The sequence below is a fragment of the Vigna angularis genome, chromosome 2 (assembly GCF_016808095.1).
Source record: "Vigna angularis cultivar LongXiaoDou No.4 chromosome 2, ASM1680809v1, whole genome shotgun sequence".
Classification (NCBI taxonomy): Eukaryota; Viridiplantae; Streptophyta; class Magnoliopsida; order Fabales; family Fabaceae; genus Vigna; species Vigna angularis.
Window position 1 is genome coordinate 31,134,987 of NC_068971.1, and position 11,632 is coordinate 31,146,618.

At 36.6% G+C, this 11,632-nt stretch overlaps 2 protein-coding genes across 3 annotated transcripts; one reads left to right on the top strand and one right to left on the bottom strand.

Moving 5' to 3' along the window:
* On the bottom strand, nt 1-6,591 carry LOC108329579 (uncharacterized). Of its 2 annotated transcripts, none has more exons than XM_017563847.2 (7): nt 5,994-6,591; nt 5,138-5,300; nt 4,452-4,652; nt 4,134-4,379; nt 879-1,026; nt 497-719; nt 1-372 (listed from the first exon to the last, which is right to left on the bottom strand). In XM_017563847.2, the coding sequence occupies exons 1-7, from the start codon at nt 6,304-6,306 to the stop codon at nt 353-355; spliced, it is 1,314 nt and encodes a 437-aa protein (XP_017419336.1). In that variant the 5' UTR covers nt 6,307-6,591; the 3' UTR covers nt 1-352. The 2 variants fall into 2 exon arrangements, with proteins under 2 accessions (XP_017419336.1, XP_017419335.1); XM_017563846.2 differs by having other exon boundaries at nt 1-412; nt 5,994-6,588.
* A 240-nt stretch (nt 6,592-6,831) lies between these two features.
* On the top strand, nt 6,832-9,219 carry LOC108327491 (exocyst complex component EXO70B1). Its single transcript, XM_017561187.2, has one exon. The coding sequence runs from the start codon at nt 6,889-6,891 to the stop codon at nt 8,911-8,913; it is 2,025 nt and encodes a 674-aa protein (XP_017416676.1). The 5' UTR covers nt 6,832-6,888; the 3' UTR covers nt 8,914-9,219.
* The last annotated feature ends 2,413 nt before the right edge of the window (nt 9,220-11,632 follow it).

Genomic DNA, 11,632 nt, shown 5'->3' on the forward strand with positions numbered 1-11,632 from the left:
TGAGGCAATAAATTCTATACTAATAAATTATTATGTTTAATACCGTAAAGAATACAATATGTGACTTGCAAAGGCTACAAATTGAAAGTGATGGTTCTCTCAACATTTTTCCTTGAACTACAGTGATTTTGAAGGGAATCGAAATCAACTGTGCCAAGAACAGACAGTGTGATGCCATAGGCAGCAAGACGATTAATATCCTTTGGAATAGGAGACTGCATCAGGCCGTCCCACCAACCGGGAGGGAGAATTGGTGTGAAAGCACATTGATTGGTCTGATTATGACAACTTAACTGTCCAGCATATCTGTTCCACACATGGCCCCACCCAATTTGATTCTTTAAACCTTCCGTCAAAATATTACTCTGGAAACTGCTCAAAAAAGAAAAACTTGAACCAGTCGAGTTCTCTCCTGAACATAACAGTTTGCAGATGCTTCAATGGTATATTTGAAGAAACAAATTAAAACAAAATATAGTGAGTACAGTGCATTTACCCAGATTCCGTGTTGCAGCCAGTGCAGCGATTAACTGAGCATACGTAGTTCCAACACGACGATGAGCCCCAGAGACAACAGCATATTTGGCACGAGATGCAAGAAAGAAATCCACAAAAGCAACCCATCTGGGTGCTGGACCCCAATCCTTCACTCTAAAATCTTTCTTGGGCAAATCTTCAAAGGCATTTCCTTTGAACTTTTTATAATCAAAATAAATAACCTGGTCCAAAAAGTTGCATCATGTTCAGATAGTAAGCAATAATGAAGAAAATTTATTTACTACAACAGATAGCCAGCTCTAATTTCAAAGCAGTAATTTCCATTGTTACTAGTGATTTGTTGTACCAAAAAAGATTCACACCATGAACTGAGAACTTACCTGTGCGAATTCGCTAATGTTGGGCACAATACTTTCAACAAGAGTAGGTGTATCTGACACCACAACCACCTTTGGTCTTGACATTAGGTGCTGACTCTCTAAGGCTTTTTTTATGCAATGTAATGCAGCCTGTACTGCTCTGATGGACCTTTTAAAAATGACAGAAAAAGCATCAATCAGTCAAGAACATCCTGCGAGAAGGTTGAACTTCCTTCCTATCCCCCCAAAAAAGAATGAACAGAAAACTCGGTATGTTACGTAGATAGTGCGTACATAGATAGTGCGTCAGATATGCATGCAAAGCTATTTTATTATAAGGCTAGGCCTTTCGTTTTATGTTTTTTGGTTTTTGTGATATTCGTATATTTGAAGTTACTGATATGCCATTCAAGAGGCTATATTATTTGATATCTTCAAACAGAAATATCATAATAGACGGCGTTTGGGTGCCTCAACAGCCAGAGAGTCTATGCATCTAAAATGTATTCTTTAGACCTTTTCTTCGTACTTGCCTGGTAGCTGAATGGACACACACTACTCAGGTTTCAAAGAGATAGGGATATTAGCATAAGGTAATGGAAACAAATTTGCTACCTAGCAATATTTTGTTTGACTTCTTGGCAGGCCGTGTATAAAAGTTTTGGAGCTAAGGCAAAAGCTTTTATAGAAATTTAATATAATATGAATTACAAATCTTTATATTCTAGCTTTTTTAGATCAAAGTTTTATAATCAAGCAATTCTAACATTTCGCTTAAAAGAGATAGGATGATTAATCCATTCAATCTATCTTATAACATTGTTAATCTAAGATATGATTTAAGCTATTTTAATTTAAAGAAACTTTTCTCAACAGTTACTGTTATTGTTAATAATACTTTATAAGCAGGTGTTTTTACAATCAAATAAAAGTCAATCGTCTAGTGCAATGCACCACTGCACCATTCGCCTAGTACACATACCAAGTATTCAGCTGCACAGAAAATTGAACAAAATAGAGTATAGATAGAGTTAGTTAACCCAAGTCATCTCTCAACAAATTCAAGTAAAAATCTCACTTAAAACAGCACTTATAGGAATCTGCAGAAATGTTAGAAGCATAAAAATAGTAAAATGGTGGTTTTGAAAAGAATAAAAATAAATATAAAAAGATAGGTTGAGTCTCCATAAACAATTTTTTCATTGACTATCATATGATTATTATATATTAATTTATAAACAAAGATCTCAAATTAATTAAATAAGCATCAATTAATTTGTTAAGACTCTCACTTGTTTCAATGTCTACAAGTGAGACTCTATTTAGATTCGGCATGTTCAAATAATCCAATTTTGTTACTATTCTTATGGATACTCCTAATACTTCAATTCTAAAAACAAATCAAGATAATTAATATCTGAATGTTCACTAAAACTAGAAAACTGTTTAAGATTAAGATAATATTTTTGTAATTCATTTTCTCATTTAAAGATTTAAATTTTTTAGATTCAAATAAAATTAAAAATGATTCCATACTGTAAAAATTATTTAAATCAAGTTTCAGTAGAAGAAATAGATTGTTCTGATATGTCAAGAAAATATTCAATAGAAAAATATTCTTAAACATAATGTGTAGTGCCATCTCATAACATTTTCATCAAATTATGACTTTCTAAAGATTATTCGTCTTTCACGAAATTTCAGCTTTACGTTCATTTCAATGGCCATTTTTTTGGTAGAGAACAAAGTCAATGCAAATCCATTTCCCCACAATATTTTAAATAAACAATAAATAAGGCCTCTTAAATTATCTATATTCATATACCTATCACCAAATGGTAGAATCTCACTAAGAGAATTAATAGCAAACAAAATATCATACCAAATATTCATTCCTAAAAAAATTCAAAATTTTGAATCTCCTTAGTTGTTAAACACAACTTCACTTTTTAAATTAAGATGTTCACAAGATTTTGGTAATTGAATCAAATGATATGTCAACTTTGGTGCTTGAAATTTTATTGTATTCACACTTTCAATTCTACTTTCTCATTGATATCTCGAACATAAATCCCATATCACATAAAACTAAGTTCAAATTATGGCATCTACATGATATATAAAATGCTATAAGATTTACTTTCAACAATCTTTGTTGCACTTCTTGATTTTCATCCTTCATATTGCGCCCATGATCATAACCTTGTCCCCTTACATCATCAATATCAAGTTTATTTTACCTTAAAACAGCTAATTAGAATAACGATCATTAATAGTATTACCTAAAACTAGTAATTAGTTATGAAGTACCAACTCCAACTTGACACAACACTAACATTAATAGTATTACCTAAAACTAGTAATTAGTCATGAAGAGAGGTTCAGATATGTGTATGAGAAAGTGGCAAAAATGTGTCCAACAATAGGTTTGACTGTTGCATATGTTTCACATATTCTGATACCCTTTTAAATGGCATAGCTTTTGAACAATGTCTTAGAAAGAAAAACAGATATTGCCTTGATGTCGAAATCAATTGGCTATCATACACACTTATAATATAACTATATATAAGTGCCAAAGTGAAGACCACAAACAAGATATAGACGTGTTTGATTAAAAAGGGGAAAAAGAGAATGAGCATTATACACATGTATATAGGGTCAGTATTCTTGTGTGGGTATAGGAGGGGGTGGGGGTAAGAAACAAGAATAATGATACCAATCCCAAACCAAAGCCAACTAGTTGCTATTCAAAATTATAACTTAATTCATGTTGAAATAGAAAAAGTTGAGAAGGAATATCAAATGCAAGCTTAACTTCTAAGAGTAACTCCAATAAAAGGTTCTTATAAGAGCTCCTTATCAATAAAAACATTATAATGTGGATTACACAACCATGGATTCCTTAAAATTAAGAAAGTTCTTTATATAAGTAACTCTCTTCAATTTTAAAGAATCCATATTTGTGGGATCCATTCTAAAATAATGTTTTTATTGATAAAGAACTCCTAAGAAACTCCAATTGGAGATGGTCTAATATGTTTGTATATAATGTGGGATATTTATATGTAATTAATTATGCAGTGTTTGATTTCATTTTCCAATGCAATTATTAGATAGATTCTGACTTTCAATTCTTATTATTAAAGCTACTACATAGCTAACTTAATAGTTTATTGAGCAGGTAAATACATAACAAGAAATATGACCATATAAGAGTATGCCTCACCAGCTTCATTCCTCATGCAATGATATTAGAGTTTAATTATGTATTACCTATTCATAAGCATCCGCATATGCAATGAGATGTCAGGATTCTCCCCACCACCAATGACCCAATTGACAGCTGCCTCAACATCTTTTGAAGGGGATACGAGAACCCTCATGATCTCTCCAAATACATTTGGTTGAGATCCCAGGACTTGAGGATCCCCAAATAAATCAAAAGCAGCCTTCCTCATCTGAGAGTGTATATTTTTCAAGAAAAATTGAGCTGCCACGGCATCTGTGGTTCCTTGAAACCTAAAATATAAGGTCCATACTCATTACATGATGCTTGAAAGACTAACAAGTAGAAAAACCATGTCACTTTACCAAATGATAGGTTGCTTCCATTCCTTCCAATTGCTACAGAGAACATTTGTTTGAGCTGGCTTTTCAAAATCATCTGTCCTCATAACCAGTTGCCTCCCATATTTGGTTCCACAACCATTTTCTCTCCACAGATGTTTTATTTCATTCATTGTAAAAGTATAGTTGGAATAAGAAATGTAATCCCCAAAAGGATATTTGCCTCTGAAATATACAACCAAGGTGGAAATCAGATAAAGGAAAGACAAATACAGACAATAAATTGCAAGACCAAAGCAGTTTCACAAATCCTTTAATGGTAGACAACTAGGTTTTCATATCTGAGTGGTTGTAAACACATCTATGTGTCAAATGACAAAGATAGGTTTCCATTCAACTATTGCGAAATTGTTTTTGGAACAAGAAATCAAGACAAGCTTAAAAAATTAACACGTTTATATAACAAGCATAGCCAGTAAATGCTCTTAAGGTAGTTAAATTATCTCCTTAAGACTGAGGGTAAGTGATTCAGATATCAGTTTTCTATAGAATTTTTCATGCAGAAATAGTCCGAGTTCAGAGCCCCTTTATTAAAGGGACACCACCAAACCAACCCTAAAATAAACTACTAGTTAGGACTTCATGCATCCATCAAAAAAATGTTAACTCTTAAAAATGAAAAAGAAAGGCTTGGGAAAGAACCAATATGCCTGGTTTGGCCAATGATCAAGGACCGGTTTAACATTATACTCAGTGCTGCAGCAGTTAAGACCTTGTACATTTCGTTCCCAAAACCTGCCTCTGCAGTCTTTCCCAGAACAAATCCATGACTACAGAACTGCTCCGGTGGCAAATCCCTGATTCTCGAAGCACCTGTAACAAAAGTTTCAACATCTTCTGATTCAAGAACTGTTTTTGCAGAAGCACATGGTTCCTATTCACACATTTATGCATTGAATTTCACTGAGAGGTGCAAAATTATAAATTGAGATGATTTTCAGAAAAAAACAGGATGTAAAATTGAATAGTGAAAAAAATAGATTAGATAATTACTAGTCATAAATGATCCATAAACAAGCAAGTACATACTTTCACAGCTGAGCAATTGCTTGAGAGTAAACTAGATGTATGATGATTGAAAACATTAGAAATGTGTCAATAAGTTTTTACTGAAATATAATGCATTTGTTACATTAGATGTAAGTGTAACTACACTGACAATAATGACTTACTAGAAAACAGAACAATTACTTAAAACCCAAAATGGCACACTATACTCAAACACAAAAACTACGAAGTATCAAAACCATCCATAATCTGTCGTCAAACAACAAGAGACCTTTAGACCGCTCTGAGAAAAGTGGCACCTTCAATCAAAACAAACAACTGAAACTTGGACACGACATTACCAAGTACCAACAAGCTCGCCTTATATTCATTTAAATCCTCCACGCCTTAAAAGAGAAACTTTGAAACAATTGATATTCATCACTCAAAACAGAGAAACTCAAAGAAACAACTGATAAGCAGCAGAAATGGTAAATCAAACGCAGAACAGGGAAGCACCGTTCAGGACGAAGTGATCCTCGATAATTCTCCTCACTCTTAGCGTTTCCTTCCCAACAACACCATTTTCGAAATCCTTCCCCATTTCCTCCACCGTTGCGCACGGTTTATCTCGGACGAAGCCCGTGCCCCCGTCATCGGAGCTCGAGCTGTCTGAATCTCCGAGTTTGACATCCCTAGGAAAATCGACAGTGATTGGAGGATCCAACGGCCTCAGCGCCAGCATCAACAATCCCACACTGGTCACCGTCGCACACAGAACCAGAAACGGTTGCAACAGCATTCGCCTCTTTCTACCTCCGCCATATCTCATTCTCTCTCTCTATCTATCTCTATCTTTGTCAGTTCAATTTCGATATTTTTTTTTTGGAAGTTATCAAGTTCAGCGAACTCAGCTCCCTGTTAAGCCGGATCTGAAGTGGTATCTCAAATCTCAATCACTCTTTGTTTGGCATAACGCGTAGCATCGAGATTTATCGGGTTTGGATCCGACCCGGAATAGCGTCTTATTATTGAGATCCGAACCCGCTCGTTGCGGTGAGTGGCGCGCATTACGCACCGCCTCCGACAAACAAGGCAATAATAAAAGCGGAAAGGTCCATTTCTCTTTTTCTCTCTCACTGTCCATCCCTATCAATTCAACGAACCGTAGTTAGTGAGAAGCACAAACGAAACGACGTAGGAGAAAAAAAAAAGTAACGTCAACGGTCAACCACTCAACCCACAGAAACAATTATTCAATTATTATATTATTTTCTTAAATCAAAAGAAGACAAACGTGTGATTCTCCTCAGCATACGCATTTGTCACTTGTAAACACTTTTTCTTTTCTCTTTTATCTATTTCGCCGAGGAGTAAAACATAACCGTCGTCTCCGTAACTAACTACCTTCATCATGGAGAATAATAACAACGCTGGTGACACGCTGCATCCACCCGGTGCTAAACATGACGGTGCCGCCGCCCAAGCCAACCCGTTGTCCCCGACGCGGCATGGTCAGGCGGAGGAGGAGCATAAGAAAGAAGAAGCCGCCGCGTCTACTCCGACAAGCCTCGAGAAACTTGCTCAAGAGATTGACCAATTCGCCAGGAGACTAAAAACCGATGGAAATGCGCACAACTTTGAGATTCCTGAATTCACTGAGAGATACTTGGATCTCGTGGAAGAGAAGATAATGAAATACGACGCGGGTGAAGGTAAACCGAGATGGGGTGAGGTGTCGGATGAAGATTCGTGGTTGTTAAACAATGCGAATAGGTTTTCAAAACTGATGACATTGGTGACTGGTAATTATCCTGATCATGAACCGGAGAAGATCAGCGGTGCACAAGTCTCGATGATGAACCGCATTTCCTCAATCCACCAGCGTTTGATGACGTATTTGGAGGAGGACTTCCGGTTTCTGATGGAAGAATCAAGAATCCCAACCGAATTGGATCCCGGAGGATATAATCAGAACAGCATCGATACCAAAGGAAAACAACACATGGCGGCATTTGAACAACAACAAGAGGTGGCGCAAGAACAAGATGGTTTGGAACAAGACACGAATTTCCCGGGGTACTCCGAGGAGACAATTACCAGCCTAAGTAAGATCGCCAGCGAGATGTTATTCGGCGGCTACGAATCGGAATGCTGCCAGGTGTACATCATCTCGCGGAGGAACGCCTTCGAGGAGATTAACCAGAAGTTAGCGTTAGAGAAAATCAGCATCGACGAGATGGTGACGAAGGTGCAGTGGGAGACTATGGCCAGGGACATGATCCCTGCCTGGATCAACACGCTCAAGCAGTACGCGGGAGTGTACTTCCCCGGCGAGCGAAAGCTGACCGAGGCTGTGTTCGCAAACAACCAGGCCGTGGCGGCGGGACTCTTCAGCAGCCTCTCCCGCGGCGTTGTGATTCAGCTTCTCAACTTCGCGGAGGGCGCCGCCATGACGAAGCGAGCCGGAGAGAAGCTCTTCAAGCTCCTGGACATGTACGAGAGTCTCTGCCAGGTGATCCCCAGCGTGGCCAGACTCTTTCCAGAAGAGTCCATTGAGGAGATAAAGACAGAGATGAACCTTGCCAAGTCCCGACTTGGGGAGGCATCCATCCACATCTTCTGCGACCTGGAGAACCAGATTAAATCGGAGACAGCGAAAAACGCCGTCCCCGGTGGCGCAGTGCACCCCCTCACACGCTACATCATGAACTATCTAAACATAGCAGGGGACTACAAGGAAACCCTTGAGCAGGTTTTCAGGGAGCACACGACGAGGGACCGTTCGGGTTCCACAAGCAAGCATGCGGAGCAGAAGAATGAGGGATCTTGGGACAACGAAACACCATCTCCATTCGCAAAACAGACGCTGAGGGTGATGGACCTGCTAGACTCGAGCCTGGAGGGGAAGGCGCGTCTGTACAAAGAGGTGGCGCTTAGCAACTTCTTCATGATGAACAATGGGAGGTACATTCTGCAGAAGATAAAGAGTTCTAAGGAGATGAGCAAGGTGATGGGCGACAACTGGATCAGGAAGAAGTCCTCGGAGCTGAGAAACTACCACAAGAACTACCAGAGGGAGACGTGGAACAGGGTGCTGCAGTGTCTGAACCACGAAGGGTTGACCGTGAATGGGAAGGTTCACAAGCCGGTGCTGAAGGAAAGGTTCAAGAGCTTCAACTCTTTGTTCGACGAGATTCACAAGACGCAGAGCTCGTGGGTAGTGAAGGACGAGCAGCTGCAGTCGGAGCTGAGGGTTTCCATCTCTGCAGTGATTATCCCTGCGTACCGATCATTCGTTGCGAGGTTCGCCCAGACTTTTGACCCGGGGAGACAGACAGAGAAGTATATAAAGTACCAAGCTGAAGACATTGAGACTTACATTGATGAGTTGTTTGAAGGGAAGCCTCACCAGTCAATCGGAAAAAGGAGAACATAATTAACCAACCTACCAAATTCCCTCCACACAGTACATATCGTTTTACCCCACTTTCATCTTTACGTTATATTACGTATATTTTTTCAATTTTACTGTGAAGCAAAAGTAAATAAAAGTCCAAAACAGCAGAAGAAGAAGATGGATGAAGATGATGTATGATGCTCAAAGGAAGTTAGTTAAAGCGTGCTGTGCGGAGCAGTGCAATGCACGTAGCCTGCATGTTGAAATCATGAACTATTATTTTGCTTTGGTGATGCTCTTATTTTATTAGAAGATGCAGAGTGTTCTTGTGAATTGTTTTTGCTTTTGTTTGTACACAGGATAAATGAAATCAACTTTCAATTCAGAATGGATATCACTTTCATAGATTTTCTCTCATTCTTTTAATTTTTTTTGTTTCACCATTTCTGTTTTGCGCTTAAATTTAGGATGGATGAAAAGATGAAAATAAATGGGAAGACCAGTATACTATAAAAATAGAGAAATAAAAGAATAAGATAAATATAAATAGGAAAATGTAATACATTCAAATGATACACACCCGTGTTATTATAAATTAATTTTTACTTTTACTTAACAGTTGGTTTTGTTGTTGGAAGGCAGTTTGGAAAAGAATTTTGAGAAGGATAATAAGGGAAAAGAATTTTGAGAAGGATAATAAGAGTATTGGTCATGTTAAACATAATAGAGGGAGATTAAAAACGTAAATATTTGAATAGAATATAGGTTATATGCAATTTGGGAGAAGGAAAACTAAAGTTGGAGCTTAGGTTTTGCCAGTGGTGTGAGGGGAAGGAAAAGTGAAGGGGAGTTGCGATTATGATAGGAGGTGAAGACGTTTCCTTAATTGGGCTTGGTTTGTGCTATATGTAGAGGTGGTAGTGATGTCATGTATCATGAATGGTTCTTCGTTTGGACAGAAATGTGAAAGTCGTGTCTTGGGTATGGTTTTTTGTGCTTTGGTGAGTAGGTGAAGTTGTGTCCTCCGTTGGAGTTGTTTGGTGGTTTGAGAGAAGTTGAAGTGTACATGTTTTTATTATTTGTTTTGGTTTCTTTGTATTGTATTTGATCTTTGGGGTTATGTTGGTGTGATTGCAACCTGAATATTCCATTAAGTATACTGAATTGTTGTAATAAACAAGTGTCATATTCATAGTAACACAAAATACAATGTTTTCAATAATTTGATCTTTTGCAAAACAATTTATGTGTAGAAAACAATTTTGTATCGGTGATAATGTTGTAAAATCAATTAGAAATCAATTTAAGTTACTAAATGAATAACCTTTGAATGATCAAACCATGTTGAAGCTTGACTTCACATATTTGCCCTCTTTTGCATCTGATCTACCTCTAAATATAAAACTTTAAATTATCAAATATAGAACTTTAAATTATCAAGTAATGGGAGTTTTCTTGGAATGTAACTCTAAGTCAATTCTTAGCACCTAGAGCCTAGTCTATTGTCAGCCTAATCAGTTTGAATCATCAGTGATTGCGTAACTAGCTCACTTACATTAAGGTTAAGACTCTATCTCTAGTTGCACACCCTATATCTATTCTTAGCATCTAGAAGTCCATAGGATCATTGATTAGACAATAACTTAAGACCAACGTCCACTCAATCTTAAAGTTAGATATGACAAGTGATAAGTTAATCCAATGTTGAATATAAAAATCAATTAACAAACCAACATTGAATATTAACTCTTTCATTTTTAGTCTTTCAACAATCTGAATTTTGAATATTATAATGTTGAGGCTTTACTCATCTAGAGATTCTCTTGTACTCTTCAATATGTAGAGTCTATTTCTTGTCTCGTGATGCAATAATATTCATATGACAATATTTTAGAATAATTAATTAGAGAGGAATTCAAAATACTTCCTTATCTGGATAATTTGATATGCGTTCAACATTACATATATTTAGTGTTGTCAAAATGGGTTGTAACCCGTGAGCCAACCCAGTCCACCATGGGTTTGAACTGGGTTAGGTTTGAAAAAATGTACTTTTTTATGTGGGTTAGTTTTCAATCAAACTCACTTAGAACTCGACTCATTTGGGTTGAACCCGTGAGGAGCCGAGTTGGCTCACCAACCCACCTAATTTAATTTAATTATTTATTATTTTGTGTTTCAATATTATTAGTTATCATTTTTTTATTATATTGTAGATGGGGATAAAAAAAAGATGTTTCAAGAGAGAAAAATATTATAGATTTATCTATTTAAGACTCTAATATTATAAATGAACAAGTGATAAAAAAATTATCAATATTAAAAACTTATTTATTCATCTTTTGTGCTTGTTTTATGATTACGCTTGGATTGTATGATATATATATTTTTATTTTGAATTGTCTTTGGAGTTTAATATCATTTTAGAATGAAATTTATTTATATTTGAATTAAAAAATTATGATTTTTTTATTTAAATTATAATTAAGTGAGCTAGTGAGCCAACCCGTTTAACCCACTAACCCGTGGTGGGTTAAGCTGGGTTTGAATTTTTTCAGCTCATTAATAAGTGATCTGGGTTGGGTTCACTCACTAAGTGACCAACCCATGATAGGTTGAACCGGGTTACCCATTTTGACAGCTCTATATATTCTTCAAATATATCTTGAGCAATATCTTCCATTATCCTTTTTTTCCATATTATGTCTTTAATCAAAATATCTTCAAATATATTGAGACTTGTTGCACACTTTTCTTA

What these genes read in the sequence shown, in the direction of transcription:
- LOC108327491 (XM_017561187.2), top strand. Translation starts at nt 6,889, where the DNA reads ATGGAGAATAATAACAACGCTGGTGACACGCTGCATCCACCCGGTGCT.
- LOC108329579 (XM_017563846.2), bottom strand. Translation starts at nt 6,306, where the DNA reads ATGAGATATGGCGGAGGTAGAAAGAGGCGAATGCTGTTGCAACCGTTT. An exon ending in ATGCGGATGCTTATGAATAG is followed by an intron (nt 1,027 to 4,133) that starts GTAATACATAAT and finishes CATTTTTAAAAG; the next exon opens with GTCCATCAGAGCAGTACAGG. An exon ending in ACATTAGCGAATTCGCACAG is followed by an intron (nt 720 to 878) that starts GTAAGTTCTCAG and finishes TTTTTGGACCAG; the next exon opens with GTTATTTATTTTGATTATAA.